At 54.2% G+C, this 22899-nt stretch overlaps 9 protein-coding genes across 9 annotated transcripts; 2 read left to right on the top strand and 7 right to left on the bottom strand.

The window, feature by feature from the left end:
• Window positions 1-546: 546 nt before the first annotated feature.
• Window positions 547-1222, top strand: BU25DRAFT_4643 (uncharacterized protein). Its single transcript, XM_033700121.1, has one exon. It carries the CDS (start codon window positions 691-693, stop codon window positions 1027-1029), a length of 339 nt encoding a protein of 112 aa, XP_033567568.1. The 5' UTR covers window positions 547-690; the 3' UTR covers window positions 1030-1222.
• BU25DRAFT_426934 (UV excision repair protein Rad23) lies at window positions 1162-2585 on the top strand (the record flags this gene model as incomplete). Its single annotated transcript, XM_033699946.1, has 6 exons — window positions 1162-1179; window positions 1231-1278; window positions 1337-1409; window positions 1475-1554; window positions 1607-1927; window positions 1980-2585. The coding sequence occupies 6 exons, from the start codon at window positions 1162-1164 to the stop codon at window positions 2583-2585; spliced, it is 1146 nt and encodes a 381-aa protein (XP_033567567.1).
• A 1030-nt stretch (window positions 2586-3615) lies between these two features.
• Window positions 3616-4642, bottom strand: BU25DRAFT_4705 (uncharacterized protein). The gene has a single exon (XM_033700150.1). It carries the CDS (start codon window positions 4432-4434, stop codon window positions 3841-3843), a length of 594 nt encoding a protein of 197 aa, XP_033567566.1. The 5' UTR covers window positions 4435-4642; the 3' UTR covers window positions 3616-3840.
• Window positions 4643-5659, bottom strand: BU25DRAFT_4704 (uncharacterized protein). The gene is made up of 2 exons (XM_033700149.1): window positions 5173-5659; window positions 4643-5058 (listed from the first exon to the last, which is right to left on the bottom strand). Exons 1-2 carry the CDS (start codon window positions 5545-5547, stop codon window positions 4852-4854), a joined length of 582 nt encoding a protein of 193 aa, XP_033567565.1. The 5' UTR covers window positions 5548-5659; the 3' UTR covers window positions 4643-4851.
• A 289-nt stretch (window positions 5660-5948) lies between these two features.
• On the bottom strand, window positions 5949-7444 carry BU25DRAFT_405275 (adenylate kinase). Its single transcript, XM_033699737.1, has 4 exons — window positions 7156-7444; window positions 7046-7098; window positions 6819-6973; window positions 5949-6736 (listed from the first exon to the last, which is right to left on the bottom strand). Exons 1-4 carry the CDS (start codon window positions 7316-7318, stop codon window positions 6274-6276), a joined length of 834 nt encoding a protein of 277 aa, XP_033567564.1. The 5' UTR covers window positions 7319-7444; the 3' UTR covers window positions 5949-6273.
• Window positions 7445-7699: 255 nt separating this feature from the next.
• Window positions 7700-10491, bottom strand: BU25DRAFT_405274 (uncharacterized protein). The gene is made up of 3 exons (XM_033699736.1): window positions 10363-10491; window positions 8729-10303; window positions 7700-8676 (listed from the first exon to the last, which is right to left on the bottom strand). Exons 1-3 carry the CDS (start codon window positions 10419-10421, stop codon window positions 7779-7781), a joined length of 2532 nt encoding a protein of 843 aa, XP_033567563.1. The 5' UTR covers window positions 10422-10491; the 3' UTR covers window positions 7700-7778.
• Window positions 10492-10879: 388 nt separating this feature from the next.
• On the bottom strand, window positions 10880-17556 carry BU25DRAFT_453148 (glutamate synthase; the record flags this gene model as incomplete). The annotated part of the gene is made up of 4 exons (XM_033700068.1): window positions 10880-13700; window positions 13867-17221; window positions 17275-17315; window positions 17369-17556. The coding sequence occupies 4 exons, from the start codon at window positions 17554-17556 to the stop codon at window positions 10880-10882; spliced, it is 6405 nt and encodes a 2134-aa protein (XP_033567562.1).
• Window positions 17557-21188: 3632 nt separating this feature from the next.
• BU25DRAFT_405271 (uncharacterized protein) lies at window positions 21189-21941 on the bottom strand. The gene is made up of 3 exons (XM_033699735.1): window positions 21714-21941; window positions 21645-21654; window positions 21189-21592 (listed from the first exon to the last, which is right to left on the bottom strand). The coding sequence occupies exons 1-3, from the start codon at window positions 21840-21842 to the stop codon at window positions 21417-21419; spliced, it is 315 nt and encodes a 104-aa protein (XP_033567561.1). The 5' UTR covers window positions 21843-21941; the 3' UTR covers window positions 21189-21416.
• Window positions 21942-22130: 189 nt separating this feature from the next.
• BU25DRAFT_486486 (uncharacterized protein) lies at window positions 22131-22867 on the bottom strand (the record flags this gene model as incomplete). Its single annotated transcript, XM_033700161.1, has 2 exons — window positions 22131-22698; window positions 22754-22867. The coding sequence occupies 2 exons, from the start codon at window positions 22865-22867 to the stop codon at window positions 22330-22332; spliced, it is 483 nt and encodes a 160-aa protein (XP_033567560.1). The 3' UTR covers window positions 22131-22329.
• Window positions 22868-22899: the final 32 nt, after the last annotated feature.

Raw genomic sequence — 22899 nt, 5'->3', positions numbered from 1 at the left:
ATGTGTTGCAGGCATTGTGGGGGTGCGATCTCGAGAATCGATGCTCGCACGACCTCTCAGATGCACGCTGACAGCGTCGCACCGGGTCTGTGAGCCTCTCAGGCACGATTGGAGAAACATTGGCGCTGCATGATGCGGTATGTGGCCCGCCAGCTGAAAGGCCAGCCTGACAGTGCGCAATAACGGAAGCAGGGAGAAGAAAATTCACCTACAGCCAGCCGAAAATGCAGCTGTTGCGACCAATTGCGGATCGTCAAGTCTGGGCCCCGATGCCCACAGCGTCGTAGTGTTTGTGTAGGGGCTGGTATGGGTCGCCTGTCAAAGTTTCTAGTGTGGAGCTGCCGCCTGGTTAGGCCTTCATTTGCGACGCGTTGTTTTGAGCTTGCTTCTTGGACAGACATAACAAACAATCTCGGGCAGCGTCATGACGAGCTGACGGCTGCGGCGAAGCTGGTCAGTCGATATAATCCTATGTTATCATCTTGGCCACTGCATTAAATAGTCCCAAGCAGCGTCTTGCCTTTCTGGGCGCTTGCCAGCCCACAGGCGATGGTTGCACAGTGCTGCGAGGCCAGCATGTTTGAGGCAATGTGAAACAGCACTGGCCTTTCACGTTGGTGGGCGGCCACAATTCGTCGCTCCCCGAAACAAACAAGGAGAAACGCAGAGAAGGAAAGGGTCTGTAGCCACATGCAATCAGCGGCTGTGGGCGAGGTGCATGCAGATGCGGGCGAGCGGCATGTCAGTGTTTGTGTTGTGTTTTTGTTGATGTTCGTGGGCACCACCGTCTGGGTCCGGGGAGCGTTCGCCGTGCCGTTCGATTGGAGGTTCGGTGAGGCAGGTGCAGCCACTAGATCACGTGAACGACTCTTATGTAATCAATCACGGTCCCGCATTAGAGGCGGACGGGCGGCGAAGCAGTTGACGACGATGATTCTGCCTGGAGTTATTCCAGTGCCTTCTCTTGATTCCCACAGGCAAACAGGCAAACCGTGGTACACCTTAATTGAACCTTCCCCTCTTACTTGACCCTCCCCAAAATCCATCTTCACTTAGCTTCACTGGATCAGAGCCACCCCATCGTTATAAACCCCGCCTCCACCGCGTCACCGCACCTAACCAGCTACACACCACTAAACCATCCACATCTCAACCGCCACCATGAAGATCACATTCAAGGTAATACGCCGCCGCATTGCTCGCATTTGAGTGAAGCTTACACTTGCGCAGGATCTCAAGCAGAATAAGTTCGTCATCGAGGCCGAGCCATCGGAAACGGTACGTACAGAAGTCACACCTCTTTTGCCATGCATCGCAGTATTTTAATGCACCTTAGGTTGGCGAACTCAAGGCCAAGATTCAGAGCGATAAGGGTTGGGAAGTGCCTCAGCAGAAGCTGATCTACTCTGGTGAGCTTGCCTCTGCGCAAAACGTGTAGGGACACTTCGGCCACAGGCGCTGACCTCAACTATAGGCAAGATCCTTCAGGATGCCAATACCATCGAGTCGTACAACATCGAGGAGAAGGGCTTCATCGTCTGCATGGTCTCCAAGGTTGGCACACCAAATATTCCAGTCGAAGGGTGTCCACTGACAGCTATCGCAGCCCAAAGCGCCAGCCGCCTCCGCCAGCAAAGCTCCCTCAACACCTGCGAAGCCAGCTGCTCCAGCTCAGACACCGGCTGCGCCTGCAGCTCCCGCCGCGCCCTCTGCCTCTTCGACTACACAAAATGTGCCCGCCACACCATCGCCCGCCCCCGCGCAGCAATCAGAACGCTTCAACGACCCATCAGCGCTAACCATGGGTGGTGAGCGCGAGGCAGCCATCGCCAACATGGAGAGCATGGGTTTTGCGCGCGCGGATATTGATCGCGCCATGCGCGCCGCCTTCTTCAACCCCGACCGTGCGGTTGAATATCTTCTGAATGTGAGACAAACGGCGTTCTTACCGCATTTGACGTATTCTGACGGATTTCTAGGGTATTCCAGAGAGCGCGCTTCAGGAACAGGCACAGCAGCAGTCACAAGCTCGCGCACCGACCTCACCACCACCTGCTACCGGAGGGAACACAGGTGCGACACCAGCCGCTTCTGGAGGGGACGAACCGATAAACCTGTTCGAGGCCGCTGCGCAAGCCGGTCAGGGTCGCGGAGGCGCTGGTGGTGCACCCTCAGGAGGTGCTGCTGGCGGTGGTGCCGGTGTGCTCAACGCCAATAGCCTCGACTTTCTGCGTAACAACCCACAGTTCCAGCAGCTGCGACAGGTCGTACAACAACAGCCTCAGATGCTTGAGCCGATTCTGCAGCAAGTTGGCCAGGGCAACCCTCAGCTGGCGCAGATGATAGCATCGAACCCAGAGCAGTTCCTGCAGCTGCTTGCAGAAGACGCTGACGATGATGCGCCGTTGCCCCCAGGCGCACAGTCCATCTCCGTTACAGAGGAGGAGCGTGAGGCTATTGAGCGCTTGTGTCGCCTTGGCTTCGAGCGCGACCTCGTGATCCAGGCTTACTTCGCGTGTGACAAGAACGAGGAACTGGCCGCCAACTTCCTCTTTGATCAGCCCGAGGATCTGGACGACCAGTAGAGGCTCTAAAGCCACCCGTGCGCTTACTGTCCGACCACACTATACCCGATTTCGTCGTATCTCCATCTGATGCCATTGTTACAATGTCACAATTACCATTTGCAATATTGGGCGGCAAAGTCCCGATCCTACACGATCCTACACCAACTTCCTGGTCCGGCGCTTTGCGTACTCGAGCGTAGAGAGCGTACCTTTGCGCCGGCGTTCGTGTTCGAATGCGACGCGGTTCTTACGAGCAAAAACAGGATAGGTTTGCGAAATGGTGCAAGCAGTTTGCTCAGCCTCCAAAAGGTCTAGGCTGATTGAAGAATACATCATGATTGAAAGAGATGCATTGCGTCCAACCCGCTGCCATGTGACCACCGTGTCTGAACGTGCCACCGACAGTTCTGCAGAAATTGATTGAGTCTGGTATTGCGTGACTACACAGAGCACCGCCGATATGTCTCGTCACACGCCAGTTTGCCAGCACCGATAGACCACGGACCATGAAACTCCCATGGGAAGTTTTGGAGAAGCGTCACCATAGCTGTTGGTTTCTTTCAGTCGAGGTCAAGAGACAAAGCTTATCTCGAATGTCATATGTGCGTCGAAAGCCCTCACACGAAGAGCGAGGCATACAACATGGCCATGGGAGTTCTGGTTATGTCCAGTCGAACCCTGGGATGATGTGGACTCCTTTGCTTTTCACACTCCCAGCGCTGGTTTCGAATTCCTTCAAGTCTGAGGGGCAAGTCCCCGCATGTATCGCCTTTTTGAACATCACGACGACGGTTTCTTCTTTTGGGAGTATTCAGATGTTCTAAAGGAGACGAAAGGTGACGAGACATGGCGTTGGCGAATGCGGCTTTCGGAGGACAATCCAGACATGTTTTGGATTGATACATGGTTTCGAAAGAGAAGTGAGAAATATAGGTGAAGAAGGACGATGCAGCAAAAACTGTGGATCATTTATACCGTCAACCCCATATCTGAGCAGGGGCGCGTTATGCATTTGTTTGTTCGCTTCACTGAGAGCCTACATGCTGATCACTACAACTGTTACTATAAACCTCGCAGAGCTGGAGTATATATTTCCCCCCCACTTTTCCTTGAAAGTGCCTAAGATCTACTCAAAACTTCGAGGCGTTAATCTCGTGAGCCGTGTCTTTGATTTCAAACTTATTCATCGTTTTTCAGTGGCGTCTATAGCCCAGTGCCACACATGTAAACCTCACACTGCTCCGACATCTTCGTCTCCATCAGAGCACTTCTCTCAGATCCAAAACATCCTTGCCAACCAGGTATGATCTGTTCTGAAATCCGACTGCTTGGAAAAGGAATTACTAGGGTCAGTTACTATAGCAAATGCTTGTTTTTCCCTCTTCATTCTTGGACAGCGTTCGCAAGACCGTTCCCACTCTCGGCAAATGCATGTATCAAGAGCAAAAGGAGGCTTTTTCTCTTCCTCGCATTGTACCTTGCTTCCCAAACGACTGTATTGTCTGGCTCTAGTTTTCACACACCTGAAACTTCCATCCTCAGATGTGATGGCAAGTGGGTAAAAGAGAATCAGGAGTCGTAACGTGCGCTTAGATAGAGTACAAGCTGCGGCTAAGAACAAAGTCAAAGTGACTAGACGCGCAAACAGTGAAAGCCAGTTTCCCCCCCAACCATGCACTGCATTTTCTATATTCCAACTGCTCAGCCTCATGCAAGCAAGACAACCACACCTCAACTCCCCTCCCTCGCAACTTTGATGTCTCAAATCGCAGACCGCTTCTATTGCTATGATACTAAAATCCTCAACTACGCTAGCAGCAACAAGCTCATGCAGGCTGTCAGCTCTAGGCCTCGGTATCTTCTTCATATTTTCCGGCTATCGTGCTCGGACGGTAGGCCTCGAGAAGGCAGTCCACAAGCGCAGCGGGTCATCTGTGTATCCACCTGGCATGCAGTTCGATATTGTGCAGAAGAAGTGGGCGCGGCAGGGGTTAAACCTGCCATTTCCTTCGGTCGCAGCTGATGCTTGATGGTGGTCTCAGCAGTGATGTATGGTGTGCATGTGGAAGTCGAGGAGTGTTAGGCATGTGATGGTGGTTTTGTGTATATGCACATACCGTCAATATACCCACCATGTAACCTTCCCGTGCATTACCTCGTTCTGCCCAAGCCAACACACACAAAATGCCCAAACGCCACGCCAAATGCATGAGCAACACCAATACCAAACCCGTTATGTCGTTCTGCCATCCATATTGCTCTTCCCACCGTCTTCAAGCTACGGCTAACCCAACCACACCCACCAAAAGAGCAACACCAGCGCCGCAAAAAACACAACCCACGCCTTCCACCCGACGCCTGTCTTCTTCGCCATCCTGAGCATTCTGTTCATCGTGCCCTTGACTTTGTTCCTGCTGTTCTCAAACTGGTCGTTCATTTTCTCGGCCAGGGTGGTGGAGTCGCGGATTTCGTCGCCGATGAGGTGTGTCAACTATACCGCCAGATTAGCAGGCGGTCGCATATGACAAGAGTGGCTGGTGTGAGAGAGGAGGAGGAGGAGGAGGAGAAGAAGAAGAAGAAGAAGAGGAAGAAGGGGTAGACGCACATCTTTCAACATCTTGACCTTCCCAATCAACACTCCCGTCTGCTCCTCGTTCTGACTCTCCAACTCATCCAACGTCGCACTATTATACTGGCCCCTACTATTCGGCGTCGCGCTCCTATATCCCCCTACACTCCCGCTGCTCCCATTGCCCCCCGACCCTCCAACGCCGTACCCTCCGTACAGATTCCCATTCGCACTCGCGCCGGGATACGCAGAGAACCCCGGGCCGTCAGAGGGAGCCGGCAGCCCGTAGCCCCCGGCGCTGTTATAGGGCGACGCGCGGGCTTTGTTTTTGGATTTCGAGGGCGAGGCCGAGCGGTTGTAGCTGCTGAAGAGGTCGTCGCGCGCGGTGTCGCGGCCGAAGCGGCTGGACATGTTGGGTCGCTATGCGCTTTCCGCGGTTCGATATTCGGTGGTACGTTGTGCTGTGCTGTATTGCGCAGTGTGCACTGCGGGTGTTGTGGAGCTCGAGGATATGCGTGTAAGGTGCGGTTATGGGCTCGAGGTGGCTGACATGCAGTGGAAACTGGCAGGTGTGGAGTGGAGCCCAATTGTGGAAACTGTGGAGGACACTTGGAGGCCGCGCCGTCACTTTTTGGGATGACGGAGGTAGGTCGTCTAAAGCCCGAGCCAAGCCAACACGCAGACACGTTGTGGCACGGCGGAGTAGTAGCGGCACGCGTCAGCGGCTGCCCGCACTGTTCAACGTTGAAGAGCCAACGGGATGCTGCAGATGCCATTCTCAAGACATGACTGGCTTCCTAGACAGGGCTCAGAGGTAGTGAAGTGCATATATATTTCCTGAATTCCAAGCGCTCTAGTCTCGAGGAATCTTGACCAGACCGCACAGAGTAATACATACAAGAGAGAGACACAACTTCCTTCCCGATGCACCCGCGGTAGATCCAAAAGATCGGTCCTTACAAGTACAAAGACGCCGAAGTCTCGTTCTATCATGTGCATCCACCATGCTAATGCATATGGAGGTCGGCTTTTCCCTTACTCCAACATGACCGGCGGACACCCTTGGTTGTAATTCGCGCTGCTGCTGGTTGCTCGCTCCCACATTGTTTCATCCTCACAAACCTGCTTTCACGCAATCTAGTTCTTGAGACCGATCTTGTTCAACAAGCTGCCGCTTTGACCAGCGACGTAGGCCTTGTTGTCGAAGACCTTGAGCAAGCTCTTCCAGACCTGGCCAGGCTCTTGGCTCGCATCGATCGGCTTCCAGATGCCAGTCTTCTGGTAGTAGCCGACGACAGGTGCGGTCTGGGTGTGATATGTGACAAGACGCTTCTTGAGTGCGTCTGCGTTGTCGTCGGAGCGCTGTACGAGCGGCTCACCAGTGATGTCGTCGGTCATGGCGTTCTTGGGAGGGTTGAAGATCTTGTGGTATGAGCGGCCAGACGCGGGGTGGACGAGACGGCCAGTGATACGCGAGACGAGGAGCGAGTCGTCGATTTGGAGCTCAATAGCGTGCTGGAGAGGCTTCTTGGTAGCTTGAAGCATGCCGTCGAGCTTCTCGGCCTGGACGACTGTTCGTGGGAAGCCGTCAAGAATGAAGCTGTGGAACGTTGTCGGTTAGCGAGCGTCTCCAGTGCATGGGACCGAGCAAGAGCTTCCAGGTGAAATCAATGCTGACGTACCCGTTCTTGCACTCCTGGTTGGTCTCGAGCTCAGTCTTGATCATGTTGATCATGATCTCGTCGCTGACGAGACCTCCGGCGTCCATGATCTTCTTGGCCTCGCGACCGAGCGTTGTCTTCGCGGCAACCTGGGCGCGGAGCATGTCTCCAGTAGCCTGCGTCCGTCAGTACCGTGTCCCTCTATGGCCACAAGCTTCCTCGCGGATTTGTAGGTAGATTCAACGTACAAGGTGGCATGCGCAGAACTTGTCCTTGATGCGCGGCGCTTGTGTGCCCTTGCCTGCGTTCTTGTTAGCAAAATTCCCGTTCCATGCATGCAGGTTCTTGAAGGACATACCGGCACCGGGCGGCCCGATCAGAATCATCCTGACGCTCTCCTGTGCCTGATCCGCAATGCCAACCTGGCCCTGCAGCCTGGTCTCGAGCTCCGCAATGCGCTTCTCGAGCCTGGAGACGGTGCTCTGGAGGTCAGAGACCGCTGAGTCTGTGAGAGGGGCCATTGTGTGGGTGTGTGAACGGAGCGCGGGGAGAGACGCTGCGTTTGTGTTCGTGGCAGGAGTGATGGACGTCGGGGTGGTGCGCAATGGCAGTCGCGGGAAAAGTCGATGAGGTTGGAGAGCTTGGAGTTCGCGTGTTCGCTGCGAGCTCGGCAGAATGGATGCACGGACTTCGGACCGCGGTAGTGAAGCCAGCTATTTAGCGCCAATGACGTGGGACGGAGAAATTGGTTCCTGGGCTAGAGATGCTGTGCACGGCGAGAACAAGAGGTGTCGAATTATGGATGGTCAGTGTTTAAGTCCACAGATGCGGACAGGAATTAGACAGTGGGCGCGAAGTGCTGTGAATACCGAGGCAGCAAGCACGTGTAAGCTCTGCAGAAGGAGGAACAACCTATGTCAAACTCTGGGGTATGCTATATATCTGAACGATAGGAGAGTGGTATCTTTACAAGCCCAACGATCAATACTCCTGACCAAGAACCTTCTTCAAGCCCTTCATCTCAGTCTCGTACTTCTCCACCTTCTCCTGGCTCACCATCATCTTGTTGAGCAGGTAGTTCGCCCTCCCTGCCATCTGTGCCGGCTGGCTCTTGAGCTTACTAAGCAACAGTAACTCGTTCTCGCACTTGTCGATTGTTGCGCTCTCGATCTTGGTCAAGTGCGTAAGGATTGCAAGGTCAAGACGGCTCTTCAGCACTTTGTCTTCTGTGAGACGCTTGAACGCTGGGTGGTACACCGGCTTGCCAGGCTTGATGGCCGATGGTCGTCCATTGGGTCCAGACTGGATAGAGATAAGCTCAGCTTGCTCGAGAGCACGCAGAACAGTCTCGCCACCTGTCTTCAGGATGTCGTCAAGCAGCACATCATTGTAACGCAAGCTTTCCTTCTGCGCAAGCTCCTTGATCAGCATCCACGCCTGCTCCGCACTCCAATGCCTGCTTCCACCCTCGTCCTCCGCGCCAAAGATATACATCTTGAGTATTTCAGAGGCGGACTGATCGATCATCTCGTGGACTGCCTTTTGGGGTGTCTCGCCTGCCTTGATCCTTCGTGCCAGGAATTCGAGATCTGTAAGTCGACCACCAAGCAGCTCAATGCAGGTATCCAATTCGTCAAGGTCCGTGCGTGACTGCGAAGGAACCGGCTTGGGCTCCTTCCCGTGAGGCACAGGATCGTCTTGAACATCAGCGTCCAAGTGGGTAACTACGTAGCGCTTAGCGACCTCAGGCGAGCAATCGGAAAGGGAGATTTGGCGGAAGACGCGGTCGGGAAGGGCTTTCGAGAGCGATTTGCTAAAGGACACATCGTTGGTCAAGAAGATGACATGCGCGATATTGGCCGTCGTCAGGCGAGCAGCCCTGTGCATTATCAGTGCTGTAGCGACAGAGTATCATGACAGATTTGACTTACCACTCAGCGATCTTGTCATAGACGATACCGCCTTCGTTGCTCTTGTGCAGGAAGTTGTCAATGACTACGATGGGTCGGTGCTCGGGATGGGCTTCAAGCCACTCATCGTCGCCCAGACCGGCGTCTTTATCAGTCTTGTGCCGCTTGTCAAGTGCAATCTGCTTGAGTGCGGTAGTAGTAGTATTCCAGATTTTACTGAGCTGAGAATCGAGGGTCTCCGAGAATCCAGTCTTGACACCCGTCGCACCTTGGGCAGCCATGTCGATCATGCCACTGATGCTGTTCATCCAGGAAAAGACAGGCTTGTAGCCGACAGAGCTAGCGGCAGCGCTGATGGTCGCGCTGTCGCCACGGGCTTCTTGAATGGGCTTGCAGTCAATAACAAGCTTGAGCTTCTTGTCCGCGAGAGCTTGGTCGACGACTAGTTCCCTCTTGCCGGAGCCTCGAGGACCTTGTACAATGATAAAGGTATCGGCCGTTTCCATGAGCCACGTCTGAACCTGTTCGATGTTGCTTTTACGGTCGTCCCAGATAGCGTCCATGCCAGCTTCATCGTCGTCTCTCTTGCCGCGGATGAAATCCTCAGCGTATCCTTTGAGCCACTTGTAGAGTCTGTTATCCTCCAGGTGCAGTACTCTGGTGATGTGTGCCTTGACGAAGAAGGTTCGGATCGGATCGAAGATGGCTACAGTGATACCAGCTATGATTGCTGCGAGAATGGGTATGACAATCCTAGGGTGACTAAAGAGCCAGTCTCTGATCCATCTCGGCTTGATCTTCTGTTCGTACTTCAATCGCAAGATGGTGCCCTTCGCTCCACCGCCTTCAGCTTGCGAGACAAGGTAGCCATGCATACAATTCTTGGCCATAATCGCTTTGCCTATGGTCGAGAAGTCGATATGCGCAAACTTCGGCAGAACTTTCGAATCCGGAGGCTGCATTACGATATCCGAGAGCTTTCCGTAAGGTCGGAAGAACTGAAATAGCTCTTCTTGTGACAGTTCGACAGCATCTACGGGGTTGCCTCCTGGTTCTCCAGAAATGAATTCGACTCTCAGTCTTGGTGCTGGCATGCGCATCAAGTCCTCGACCCAGGGACGGCCCTTGACGATCTTGGTACGCATGCGTCGGAACGGCGCCCACCATGGCTTGACAGGCTCATCCCTCAGGTACTGTTGAAGCACTTTCTCAATTTCGGAGGTTGATACGGTTCCATCATGGGTGAACTTGACAAACGCCCCGCCTTCCCTCATGCGTGGTAAAACCTCAGAAGCAGTAATTTGTAAACCCTTCTTTGCCTTGGCCCTTTCAATGACCTGTTGGGGTCCGGTTCCTGAGATGAGTGGAGCAACGAGGCGATCCAGTAGTCTAGGTGCGGGTAACCCCAAGATTCTTCGAATGGAAATGGGATACACATTGTTGAAGAACAAAATCCCTTCATTTGATCCTGCGCTGATGTGGCCGGTCTTGTCTTCGCCAGCTTGAAGGGACACATATCTGATGGGTGTTGTCCATGGTGCTTGCCTCGGTTTGGGGAATGCACTTGCCCCAGGCAGTGATATGAGACAGGGTGTTCTGACGGTTTGTTAGCATCCCCACGATGATCTGCAGCCGTCGCAAAGGATCCTTGTTACCTGGTCAGCCCTTGCAAAGGCCTTCGACCCGCATGCTGCCAGCTTGGACGTGGCAACATCTTATGTTACAAGTCACTACCAGAGCATCTCGGATGCAGCAGATGTTGATACCGATGATTTGGTTCGCATGTCGCAGGCAACGGTCAAGGGGAGATTAGGTGTGCTGACGTCATGCCCACAATCTTGGCACAAAGCGTTCTTTCCGTCATACCACGCGCAAGAAGAAACAACACAATCACGAGCGAACCTTGACTTCACCATGCAAAAGGACAGAATTTGGAATGTACTTGTTCAATTCTATGTACAAAGATTGGTAATATAAAGGCAAGAAGCAAAGCGATTGTACACTGCAAATGCCGCCAGATGACTCCATCAAAAAAGGTATCTTGCAGGTAACGATAGATAGCGCAAAAACAAACTCCAAGTGTCGTCAAATCATCCCTTTGTTCCAATCTTTTATCGTAAACATCTTGTCATGATCATCTCCTTCTCATCTTTCTCTCTATTGCGTTACAATTTAGGCGGCCACCGGGATCTCGTTCTTGGTGGTATTCATCAGAGGAGAGCGCTTGACGATACCACCAGTAACAGGAAGCTGAGTGCCGTATCCGGTGAGGAAGGAGTCGACATCGCGAGCGCACTGGCGACCCTCGTTGATACCCCAGACGATGAGGGACTGGCCACGACGGCAATCACCAGCAGCGAAGACACCGGGTAGGTTGGTGTTGTATTTGCCAGGGGGCGTCTTGATGTTCTTGCGACCATCAAGCTCGATGACCTCGTTCATGACGCGTTGCTCAGGACCCAAGAAACCCATGGAGAGGAGGACGAGGTCGGCGGGGAAGAACTGCTCGCTACCCTCGACGTGCTTCATGTCCCAACCGCCAGAGGCAGACTTGGTCCACTCAACACGGACAGTATTGATACCCTTGACATTGCCAGCACCGTCATCGACGAACTCCTTGGACATAACGCAGTACTCACGGGGGTCCTTGCCCATGTGAGTCTTGACCTCGTTGTGACCGTAGTCGGTCCTGAAGATACGAGGCCACTGAGGCCAAGGGTTGTCGCGGGCACGCTCAGCAGGAGGCTGAGGCAGCAGCTCGAAGTTGACAACTGACTTGGCACCGTGACGAACGGAGGTACCAATGCAGTCGTTACCAGTGTCACCACCTCCAATGACGACAACGTGCTTGTCCTTGGCGGAGATGTATGCATCGTCGGCAAGCTCAGAGTCGAGGAGAGACTTGGTATTCTTGTGCAGGAACTGCATGGCGTAGTGAATGCCCTCCAGGTTGCGGTTAGGGATGGGCAGATCACGGGCGACGGTAGCACCAGTGGCAAACACAACAGCATCGTACTGGCTGCGGAGGGAGTCGAGGTTCTCGGAGCCGTCCTCACCAACGGTGACACCAGTCTTGAAGTTGACACCTTCAGCGGCGAGGAAGTCAATACGACGCTGAACAACCTTCTTGTCGAGCTTCATGTTGGGAATACCGTACATGAGGAGACCACCGCAGCGGTCAGCGCGTTCGAAGACAGTAACGGTGTGACCAGCCTTGTTGAGCTGATCAGCGCAGGCGAGACCAGCAGGACCGGAACCAATGATGGCAACAGTCTTGCCAGAGCGGTTCTGGGGTGGCGAAGGCACCATCCAGCCCATCTCGAAACCACGGTCAATGATAGCGCACTCAATAGACTTGATGCCAACGGGGTCCTCGTTGATGCCGAGAACGCAAGCACCCTCGCAAGGAGCAGGGCAGACACGGCCAGTGAACTCGGGGAAGTTGTTGGTCATGAGGAGACGGTTGAGCGCATCGCGCCACTGGCCCTGGAAGACAAGCTCGTTCCACTTGGGAATGATGTTGGAGATCGGGCAACCTGTGTCAGACTGACAGAAGGGAACACCGCAGTCCATGCAACGAGCAGTCTGGTACTTCAGCTCGTCCTCGTTAAGGCGCTGGGACAGCTCGGCCCAATCACGAGTACGGGTCTTAGGGTTGCGGTACTTCTCAGAGCGGCGCTGGTACTTCATGAAACCACGAGTCTTGTCAAGAACCAGTGCCTTCTTCTTCTCAGCCTTAGCGTCAGTGACACTCTCCTCAATGTCGAGGAGGTCGGCCTTCTTCTCCTTAGCCTCGTGCTCGTGCTCGTTCTTGCGGGAGTCCTCGTGGGCAGTGCGAACCGGGTTGCCGGCAAGAAGGGGCAGAGGGTACTCCGACCGCTTCTTCTCAGCAGCCTTAGCCTTCTCCTCTAGCAGAACGCGCTTGTAGTCAACGGGCATGACCTTGACGAAGCGGGGCAGAGCGCGTGTGAAGTCGAGCAGAATGCGGGCGGCGAGCTCGGAGCCAGTGTAGTGGTGGTGGTCCTCGATGAGACCACGAACGAACGCGATCTCCTCAGGTTCCTCGATGGGGGAGAGCTCAACCATCTCCTGGTTAACCTTCTGCTCGAAGTCCTGGTGGATGTCAAGGACGTAAGCGATACCACCAGACATACCGGCAGCGAAGTTGCGACCGGTAGAGCCGAGCACAAGAACACGACCGCCAGTCATGTACTCGCAAGCGTGGTCACCAACACCCTCAACAACGGCCGTGGCACCGGAGTTACGGACACAGAAGCGCTCTGCAGCGATACCACGGAAGAAGCAGGTACCCTGGGTGGCACCGTACAAGCAGACGTTACCGATCAAGACGTTCTCCTCGGCACGGTAGACTGCAGTGCGCGGTGGGTAGACGATCAAGCGACCACCTGACAGACCCTTACCGACGTAGTCGTTGGCGTCACCCTCAAGCTCAAGAGTGATACCAGGGGCAAGGTAAGCACCGAAGGACTGACCAGCAGAACCACGGATGTTAACGTGGATGGTGTCCTGAGGCAGACCAGCCTCGCCGTAACGCCTGCTGACCTGGTAGGAGAGCGTAGCACCAAGGGCACGGTCGGTGTTGACGACATCGCACTCGATGCGAGCGGGCAGACCCTTCTCAAGGGCAAGCTCAGACTCAGCGATGAGCTTGTTGTCTAGACGGACATGGAGACGGTGGTCCTGCTTGCGAACGTTGAAGGTAGCAACACCAGGGCGGAGGGTGTGCGCGGGAGTCAAGATCAAGGACAAGTCAATGTTCTCGGTCTTGGCTGTGCGGAGGTCGTCACGGATGCGAAGGACCTCGCAATGGCCGACCATGTCGTTAATGGTCCTGAAGCCAAGCTTGGCCATGATGGCACGAAGCTCGTTAGCGATGTAGTAGAAGAAGTTGATAACGTGCTCGGGTGTACCGGCGAACTTCTTCCTCAGCTCAGGGTCCTGGGTAGCAATACCGACAGGGCAGGTGTTCAAGCTGTCATACGTTAGCAGATAATCATTGAAAGGAGAGATTCGAAGGGCGATGGAGAGCCAGTCGGTCAATGGCGACACCGTCTGGTAGCTACATCCACCACAGAGGACCTCCACGACACCTAAAATGGGATGATGGAGTAGGCAAGCAAAAAAAGGAAAATACTGACTGGCACTTGCGCATCATGATGCAGCCCATGGCGATCAGGGGAGTGGTAGCGAAACCCCACTCCTCAGCACCAAGCAGACAGGCGATGGCAACATCACGTCCGGTGCGGAGCTGACCGTCAGTCTGAACGATGACACGGCCACGAAGGTCGTTCAAGACAAGAGTCTGGTGAGTCTCGGCAAGACCCAACTCCCAGGGGAGACCGGCGTACTTGATACCAGTCCATCGAGAGGCACCAGTACCACCATCGTGACCAGAGATCAGGATGTGATCAGCCTTGGCCTTTGCGACACCAGAGGCGACAATACCAACACCAGTCTCGGAGACGAGCTTGACGGAGACACGAGCGCGGGGGTTGGAGCACTTCAGGTCGTAGATCAACTGCTTGAGATCCTCGATGGAGTAGATGTCGTGGTGGGGAGGAGGCGAGATAAGACCGACACCAGGAGTAGAGTGACGAGTCTTGGCGATGGAGCCAGATACCTTGTGTCCAGGAAGCTCGCCACCCTCACCAGGCTTAGCACCCTGAGCCATCTTGATTTGGAGCTCATCGGCATCAGCGAGGTAGTTGGAGGTAACACCGAAACGTCCGGAAGCGATCTGCTTGATGGCAGAACGCATGGTGTCACCGTTCTCCATGCGCAAGCTGCGCTCGGGGTCTTCACCACCCTCACCAGTGTTGGACTTGCCACCAAGACGGTTCATGGCGACAGCAAGGGTAGAGTGAGACTCCATAGAGATGGAACCATACGACATGGCACCAGTAACGAAACGGCGCACGATGTCTGTCCATGGCTCAACCTGGTCGACGGGGATGGGTGTGCGGTCGTCGAAGTTGAAGTCCAGGAGACCACGGAGCGTGCAGTCCTTGATGCGCTCGTACTCGGCGATGGAGTATGCCTCGTATGACTTGTCGTTCTTAGTGCGGACGGCATCCTGGATGTTGGCCATGGCAGTAGGGTCGTTGATGTGGGGCTCGCCACCGTCACGCCAGTGGTACTCACCAGTCTCAGCAAGACCGGGAACCTCGACGATGGGACGGGATGGGTAACCCTTCTCGTGGAGAGCCAGAGCATCCTGGGCGATGAGGTCGAAAGTCATACCCTTGATACGAGAGGCAGTACCAGTAAAGCAGCGGTCGACAACCGAGTCATCGAGACCAAGAGCCTCGAAGATCTGAGCGCCCTTGTAGGACTGAAGGGTGGAGATACCCATCTTGGACATGACCTTCAAGATACCACCGTCGCAAGAGTGCTTGTAGTTGTCGATAAGCTGCTCAGGGCTGAGCTTCTTGCGGATGACACCCTCACGGTGCATCTTCAAGATACACTCGATAGCGAGGTAAGGGCAGATGGCATCAGCACCGTATCCGACAAGGACACACATGTGGTGAACCTCACGGGCCTCACCAGTCTCGATAACGAGAGCAACGTTGGAACGCCACTTGTTGCGGACAAGGTGGTGGTGGACCATACCAGTGGCCAAGCAGGCAGAGACGGGCACACGGTCCTTGGAGACAGCACGATCGGTCAAGACAATGATGCTGTCACCGTTGTTGACGCCCTCAGCAGCCTCTTCGCAGATGCGGTCAAGAGTGCTCATGTAGCCCTCGATACCCTCGCTCTTCGCGAAAGTGATGTCGATGCTCTTGACTGTCCACTCGGAGTGAAGAGTGTGAGTGTTGGTCAGAGCGGTGAACTCTTCGAGAGACAAGACAGGCGAGGGCAGAAGCATTCGGTGGCACTGAGACTCGTCCATCTCCAGAAGGTTGCCCTGAGGACCGACGTATGCCTCGAGAGACATAACAATAGCCTCACGGATAGGGTCGATGGGAGGGTTGGTGACCTGGGCGAACAGCTGACGGAAGTACTCGTAAAGCAGGCGAGGTTGAGTAGCCAAGCAAGCAAGGGGAGAGTCGTTACCCATAGATCCGAGAGCCTCCTTGGAATCGGCAGCCATGGGTCCCAGGAGCAAGCTGACCTGCTCGAGTGAGTAGCCGAATGCTCGCAAACGAGGATCCTCGTGAAGCTTGGACTCTGTGAGTGTGTACGAGAGGTCAAGACCCTTCTCGCTGACGGTCTTGAGGATCTTGGGCAGGGTAAGGAGGTTCTTCTCGATCCATGCGCTGAAGTCGCTGCGCTCAGAGACAGTCTTCTTGAGCTCAGCATCATCGACAATGCGTCCAGCGACAGTGTCGACAAGCAACATCTTACCGGGCTGCAGACGGCCCTTCTGGACAACACGCTCGGGGTCAATGGAGATGGTACCAACTTCAGACGCGCAGACAATACGGTCGTCGTCCATGATGTAGTAACGGCAAGGTCGCAGACCGTTACGGTCGAGGTTGGCACCACAGTAACGGCCGTCAGAGAATGTGAAGAGAGCGGGACCATCCCAAGGCTCCATCATACAAGCAGCCCACTCGTAGAAGGCCTGCTTGGCGGGGTCCATGGTGTGGTTGCCCTGCCATGCCTCAGGAACCATGAGCATGACTGCTTCTGGCAGAGACAAAACACCGTTGATGGTAAGCAGCTCGAGAACATTGTCGAAAGCTGCAGAGTCGGAACCACCATCCTCAATGATGGGGTAGAGCAGATCAAGCTCCTCGCCGAAAAGGCTCGACTTCATACCACCCTCGCGCGCGCGCATCCAGTTCTTGTTTCCTCGCAATGTGTTGATCTCACCGTTGTGGGCTGCCCATCGCAGAGGCTGTGCGCGGTCCCATGAGGGGAATGTGTTGGTGGAAAAACGCGAGTGCACCAGTGCAAAGTGACCCTCATAGTCGACGTTGAGCAGGTCGTGGTAGTACTCGTAGACCTGGACAGGCGACAGCTGACCCTTATAAACAATGTTCTTGTTGCTCAGCGAGCAGATGTAGAACCAGTTGTGTAGGCCGATAACGTGTGTGGCACGCTTGCGCATGACATACAGCTGGCGCTCGAAATACCCTGCGTCGTAGTTCTTCTCGAAGTTCTCCTTAGGCTGCCGTGCGTCTCCGTAGGCGGTCTTGAGAACAACGAAGGGCTGCAAAATGATCGGCTCTCGTGACAGCGCAGCAGGACCGAGGAGTGTGGAGTCTCGGGGGACCACTCGCCACCCAAGTACTCTTAGATCGAGCTGGTCTGCAACATCCTCGAACATAGCCTTGGTCTCATCCAAGACTGTGGGGTCCGGCTTGAAGAACAGGTTGCCAGTGGCGTACTGGCCAAGTGCAGGTAGCTTGTAGCCCTGCTCGCGCTCGAATTCCTTGAGGAAGAATCGGTGGGGGATGGAAGTCATGACACCTGCACCGTCACCATCTCGTGCGTCTGATCCTACGGCACCACGATGGGTCATGTTGCAGAGCAATGAACGCGCTATACATCAGTCAGTAAGTTTTGGGCCAGAAAGTGTGTCTTTACGCTCTTACCATCGGTAACGATCTTGTGGCTGGCCTTGCCCTTGATGTGGCTACCCGCATGTTAGTTCTCGCTCTTTCGCTCAATGGCTTTCGAGTCACTTACGCAGCGAAACCCACACCGCAAGCATCCTTCTCCAAGGAAGGATCGTACAGACCCTGTTTCAAGGGGAGCGCACCCGCCCAGGACTTGTTCTCCGGGCCATCTTGGTACTCGTATACCTTTGTGGGTTCCTCTTCAATATAGGTCTCGTCAGGCAGTTTGGTATCCTCGGCGAAAGAAACTCGACCCATTATATCGGCGAACGGCCGAAGTATTAGGATCGAAGGGTGGTGGGTATATGAAGGCGGACCGCGTCTGATGGCGGCACTCGGGGTATCAAGAAAGGAGCTGATGTCCTGTAATCAATTGAAAGCTATGAAAGAAAAATGTCAGTTTCAAGTCTGGTAACGGAGTCCGGGTGTTGTTTGTGGGTCGCAAATCGAGATTGAGGGTTTTCACAAACAAGCGCCAAAGCTTAGCTGTAAATCATAGATTGGGTGTAGAGGGGTAGCGGTCGCAATTCGGGTATTGGAGACGTCAGTCTTCCGCAGAAGCTGGAGAACAGCGCTCCGGCTACGTCACCAGCCCCAGATGCTCGAATATGGTAAATTGGTACGAATGACGTTACTCAAGTTCAGAGGCAACTGATAGCTGCCGCACAGCACAAGAGATACTGATAAGGGATTCGGCGAATGGGGTGGTGCGGGGTCGTGTACTGGGGATATAAAGCGCTCGCTAATTCCTTCGTGGAGAAGGCTGGTGTAGTAAAAGAAGGACGTTGTGCCGCCAGAGGGCGACAGGTGCAGCGGAAATAAGTGGTTTGGACGAGGGTGACCTACTTGCTGTGTAAGGCTGAATGGAACAGGCCTTGAAGTCGACTCGCGGTGTTCCGGCTAGCAACTTGTGAGAGCGAGAGAGAGTGTGGTGAGAGTAGGTGGGAAAGTTGGCCGCGGGAGATTGGGTGGCAGAGCTTATGAATAGAGGGCGGAGGGCTGCTCGGTGGGGTTTTTTTTCTAAATGCGCTAGCACTTCACTCCAACCTCCGTCCAATTACGGGCCTAGAAGCGCAGCGAAGGAGGCGTTGTTTGCTCCCTCTGAGTGTGTCTCCGGTTGCCTGCGTGCCTTTGCTTCATGTCCCGGACTCGGTTTGGGTTCATTGAGAGTTTTATTTGTGTATATAGCAAGCTTGTGTACATCTCGAAACAGCACATGTAAACCTTTGTCTCGCCCCTCCAAAAGTCCACCTTGAAGCCAGTCCGCCCTCTCGTGCCGGCTAACGACGCCTAATTGGCCTCGTCCCGTTGATTGAGGGTCCTTCTAACGAGCTGGCGTGTCCCTGGTCCTTCGTTAGCAATGCTCGTGTGCATATTCGCTGAACGACTGCACATTGCGGTGTCGCGCGTTAGGAAAATTGGCAGGCTACCCCACGGATTCTGCCGGGCGCGTTACTTCAAGCAGTCATAGATTGGCTAAAGGCGTCTATCCGCTGCAGGCGGTGAGCGCATCGTTTGGCCGTGCATCCAATTGCAGGCGCCGAAGTCGCACTGACAATGCTCGATGACCCGGTCATGCAGCAAGCATCGTTCCGCTCTGAGCCCCACCAAGCCCACGCAGCCTGCTTTGTATCCGGAATGCTCTTATTGGCGCGGCGGCCGGCGGGCCCTCTTTTATCGCCGTAATTCCGGAGGGTCATCTTGTCCTTATCTCTGCTCAAGATTGCACCAAGAGGCGCGATGTCCGCCGTGGAGGATGGGCGCTGGCACGTCACTGGCCGGGAGATTTCAGCACCCCGCCCGTTGCAGCGGAATGCCGACGGGCAGGCTGCCATGTGCACGAACATCCATGGGCATCATGTCGAAGCACGGCCATGTCCCCAAGTTCAAGAAACTCAAAAGCCAATGCGTCTGCCACAGCAACCCTTTGTGGATTGGGCGAACCTTACCGCGATGCCGCTGCGGCAGACCAAGCTTCACTCGACTCCATCGACCTCGGGACAGACCGGAATGCCAGCCTCCCTCTAACGGCAGTACGTAGGGGACGTTTCTCCTCGACTGATTTCGATGAGTCACGAGTGCACGCGGATTCATTTCCTCCACCAGTGCATCCGAACCCATTGTCAGGTCGCTCAAACCGCCGATGTCGCCACACGCTGGCTTGGCTGACTGCCTGTCAATTTCAGGCGGCGGATACTCCAGGTGATATCGCTTGTACGGCAGCAAGGAACCTCAATTTGAGCTAGTAGCAGCATCTCAACATGCTAGCCAGTGGTGAACAGGGAAATGAAGAGCTGTCCCGCAGGATTTGTGATCCTTCCATGGTGTTGCCGCGCTCCTTGTGCCTGAAGGAGGCAAAAGTGGTAGTGGGCATTTTCGGGAACAGCCTACTACACGGGCTTACACCAACGTATTGCTCACGGATATTCACATGCTACACCATGGGGGCAACCTGGAGGCAAGGCGGGAATGTTCCTCTCGTGAGCATCGTCCGTTTGCAGCTCATGAGCGCGTGGCTTGTTCGAACGTTGATCAATCTGCTCATCAATGCTGCAGGTCGTCGTCGTCCTGCAGCCAAGTCCAGCAGCCCTGTAATTGATTGAAGATCAACAAGGAAGGGCAACCTGTCGCCTTTTCAGTGGCACGCCGAGCTCTGTGAAGACGGTGATGTCTTCGACTCCTGCGGGAGTACGGACCGTCGCTGAGCATTCGCCTGCAGATGCCTCGCGATGCCACTTCTGGCTCTCACGGTAGACGATCAGGTCCAAGCTCGTGTAAAGATCTGGGAAAGGTAAACGGCTTAGGTCTACCGGTGGCATCAGCGAATCAAATGCACTTCTTACTCCGCGCTAGGGGGAAAGGGGACGACTATATGTCGGTACATCTGTCGGTAGAAAGGCGACCTTTACGAGCAGTCTGAATGTAGTCGATCGATGTCAAGAAAGGACTGCTACTGACAAGATACGAATCTTCACTTTCGAGAACGACATTTTGACCGCAAAATAGGGTCCCAAGACTCCAAGCTGTGTGACCCATGGAAAAGGAAAGCAGTGGTGGCAGCGACAGCATCACATACAACCTCTACACACTTGCATCCTTATGTTGTCACAGTTGCATCCTTATGTGCAAATTCGTACAAGTCATCATTCCTCAGTCAGGTCACCAGTTCTATGCATTTCCACGGCTTTTTCTTTGCATCCTCACGGCCGTCTCCGGCCACCTCATGCCTGGAGTTAGCCTCACTATCTCTCGCATCCACCATCCTGATACCAGGGTTTAATGCATGTCAGAACACTACCCAGAACAAGCATCCTCCCCACTACTAACCCACAATTCAATCCACCACTGACAACCCAAACCCTACCTCCACGTTCAAACAAGCATCGGCTTCGGACTCGCTCTGTGCACCGACTCTGACGACACATCGTGAGTGGGCAGTGTGGTGCTGGGTGTAAGCTAGTGGGTGCCCTGCATGAGCGACACAACCCCATCGACGACGATTTTGGCAAAGCCAAAATGAAAGTACAGGTTGCGAGATTCTGTCTCAATTCTCTCCGAAAGGGTTCCAAAGAGTGGGTGTTGTTGGTGTGCAGTATCTTAGTGAGCGCCTACCGCGGTACGACTGTCTTATGTGCTTGTCTTATGGTGCGCTACAGCTGTCAAAACTGTAGTGAGCTGCATTGCACTTCTTTGGTACTGCACAACGTCGACACTATGTCAGTAGAGAGCGCACGATTCTTGTCATCAGCAAGTGCAACAAACAGACTCCCAGATTTTCGATGCTTGACCGTTCATTCGTAATATGTTTTGTGGCTACAGATTCGCGTGGTGGACGCCATAACGCGCGCACAACAGCCCCTCAATCCAGCAAACTGCGCCAAGACTTCATGTTGTTGTTAACAAGAGTCTGTCCGCTACCCAATGCCGCCCAAAATACTCCGTGTATCATATCCCACTACCGTATCCAACCGGATGTACCAACGTCGAAGGCTCGTGATCGCGTCGATATCGTCCTGCTCGTATCAGTATGTTGCCCCTCCACAGACCGCTCACCGCAACAGTGGCGCGCAAGACCGGACAAACATACCAAAAGACCAGACTTGCAGCCTTTGCGCCGCTTAGTCCTTCATCTCGTCGTCCGGGTCGACGAAGTCATCGTCCTCATCCTCATCGTCCTCGCCTTCGAGCTCTTGGTTGGCCTTGGCGAAGTCGATTGTCTTGCCGCGCGTGCGGCTGCCGTGGATGATATTGGATGTCTCGATATCCTCCATGTTGTCCTCGTCGGCCTCCTCAGCTGTTTACGTTAGCAACGCGTCTCTCATGGATAGGTAAGTGGGTGTTCGTACGTTCGGCGGCCTGTTGCGAGTTTGTTAGCTATTTGTGTGGAAGTCAGGAACTTGAAGTGGCGAACATACCTGGTCTTCGCCAGCAGACTCGTCGCTGGAGTCTTCGGACTCCTCCATGACGTCCTGCTGGGGGGCCTTGCCCTTGCCCTTGGTGTCCTGGACACCTTCCATCTTCTGGTCCGCAGGCTGGGCAGACATTGTGATGTAGTTGGTCGTTTAAAATTTCGTGCGTGTAAAGTATGCGACTGATGCGGTCGGATGGATGTGCGATTGAAGTGTGCGTGAGTGGTGTGGTTTGCGACGATGAAGAGGAAGCTGTGAAGGTGAGCACCAGAGCCACCCACTGATTCTCCATGCTAGCCGCATGCGGTAAAGCCTTGTTTTTCACCGGGGTAACGCTTTCCTGATCAGCAAACAGCAAAGATGACACCTACCCAGAATGGCATTGGCGGTTGGCGATTGCGATGTTGGCAATTGATGGTGCAGATTTTGTGCTAGAAACGACAGGCATGTGAGTGTCTCATTCTGGGTCTAAGTTTTTGGTAAGAAATTACGAGCGGCTGGGTGCCACAGTCTGAAGAGACGGCTCTGAAAGAAAGCTGCTGGAGATCCCAAGTGAACGCCAGGCCATCGCTGGCCCTGTCAGCTGGTATGTAAAGCTCTACAGTAATGCTTCCCTATTCGTCTACCTCAGCATTTTGATTGCGAAGTTTAGCTTGCATGGCTTCGCCCAGCTAATCGTGTGTCCCTCGAGGCTGGTCGTGTGGGCTGTATAAGCATATAAGGGCCATTGGTGATCATTGTCGTCCCATTTTGGTGGCGTTGGGGGTAATAGAAGTGGGTTAATGTCGATGAACTGCACAGTGCTATTGCAGTTGGCTAAGAACCGGAAGACCTCCTCGGCGAACTTCCCCATCAGAGCCTGACACTTCATAGCGTCGTCGTCGGAGATGGACTTCCAGATGGACATGGGATTGACTGGTGAACTGTATTGGATGTTGGGAAGATTCAGCATCCGCAGTGTGTGTATGTTAGGATGTCTGGCAACGATAGACTACTTGGATGTTAGTCGATGATTTACAAGAATATTTTCCTGAAATACGACTCACTAGGGCATTCTCAAATTCCGGCAAGGCACACACTTCGTTCTTGTCCCATTTGATAAGCGCAAAAGAACCTCCGGGGTGACGGACAGAACCAAGGTTGACTGATCGAAAAGGCATGTCGATACTCAGCGTTTCGAGATGTTCACATG

Source organism: Macroventuria anomochaeta, assembly GCF_010093625.1.
Source record: "Macroventuria anomochaeta strain CBS 525.71 unplaced genomic scaffold BU25scaffold_1, whole genome shotgun sequence".
In the NCBI taxonomy this organism is placed as follows: domain Eukaryota; kingdom Fungi; phylum Ascomycota; class Dothideomycetes; order Pleosporales; family Didymellaceae; genus Macroventuria; species Macroventuria anomochaeta.
This window is presented reverse-complemented; position numbering and strand designations above follow the sequence as displayed.

Coding starts and splice junctions, on each gene's coding strand:
- BU25DRAFT_4704 (XM_033700149.1), bottom strand. CDS start 5,547: ATGTCCAGCCGCTTCGGCCGCGACACCGCGCGCGACGACCTCTTCAGC. Junction 5,059..5,172: donor AGGTCAAGATGTTGAAAGAT/GTGCGTCTACCC, acceptor CTGGCGGTATAG/TTGACACACCTCATCGGCGA.
- BU25DRAFT_4705 (XM_033700150.1), bottom strand. CDS start 4,434: ATGAAGAAGATACCGAGGCCTAGAGCTGACAGCCTGCATGAGCTTGTT.
- BU25DRAFT_405274 (XM_033699736.1), bottom strand. CDS start 10,421: ATGTTGCCACGTCCAAGCTGGCAGCATGCGGGTCGAAGGCCTTTGCAA. Junction 10,304..10,362: donor CCTTTGCAAGGGCTGACCAG/GTAACAAGGATC, acceptor ACAAACCGTCAG/AACACCCTGTCTCATATCAC. Junction 8,677..8,728: donor TATGACAAGATCGCTGAGTG/GTAAGTCAAATC, acceptor GATAATGCACAG/GGCTGCTCGCCTGACGACGG.
- BU25DRAFT_405275 (XM_033699737.1), bottom strand. CDS start 7,318: ATGGCCCCTCTCACAGACTCAGCGGTCTCTGACCTCCAGAGCACCGTC. Junction 7,099..7,155: donor GATCGGGCCGCCCGGTGCCG/GTATGTCCTTCA, acceptor ACAAGAACGCAG/GCAAGGGCACACAAGCGCCG. Junction 6,737..6,818: donor AACCAGGAGTGCAAGAACGG/GTACGTCAGCAT, acceptor AACGTTCCACAG/CTTCATTCTTGACGGCTTCC.
- BU25DRAFT_405271 (XM_033699735.1), bottom strand. CDS start 21,842: ATGTCTGCCCAGCCTGCGGACCAGAAGATGGAAGGTGTCCAGGACACC.
- BU25DRAFT_4643 (XM_033700121.1), top strand. CDS start 691: ATGCAATCAGCGGCTGTGGGCGAGGTGCATGCAGATGCGGGCGAGCGG.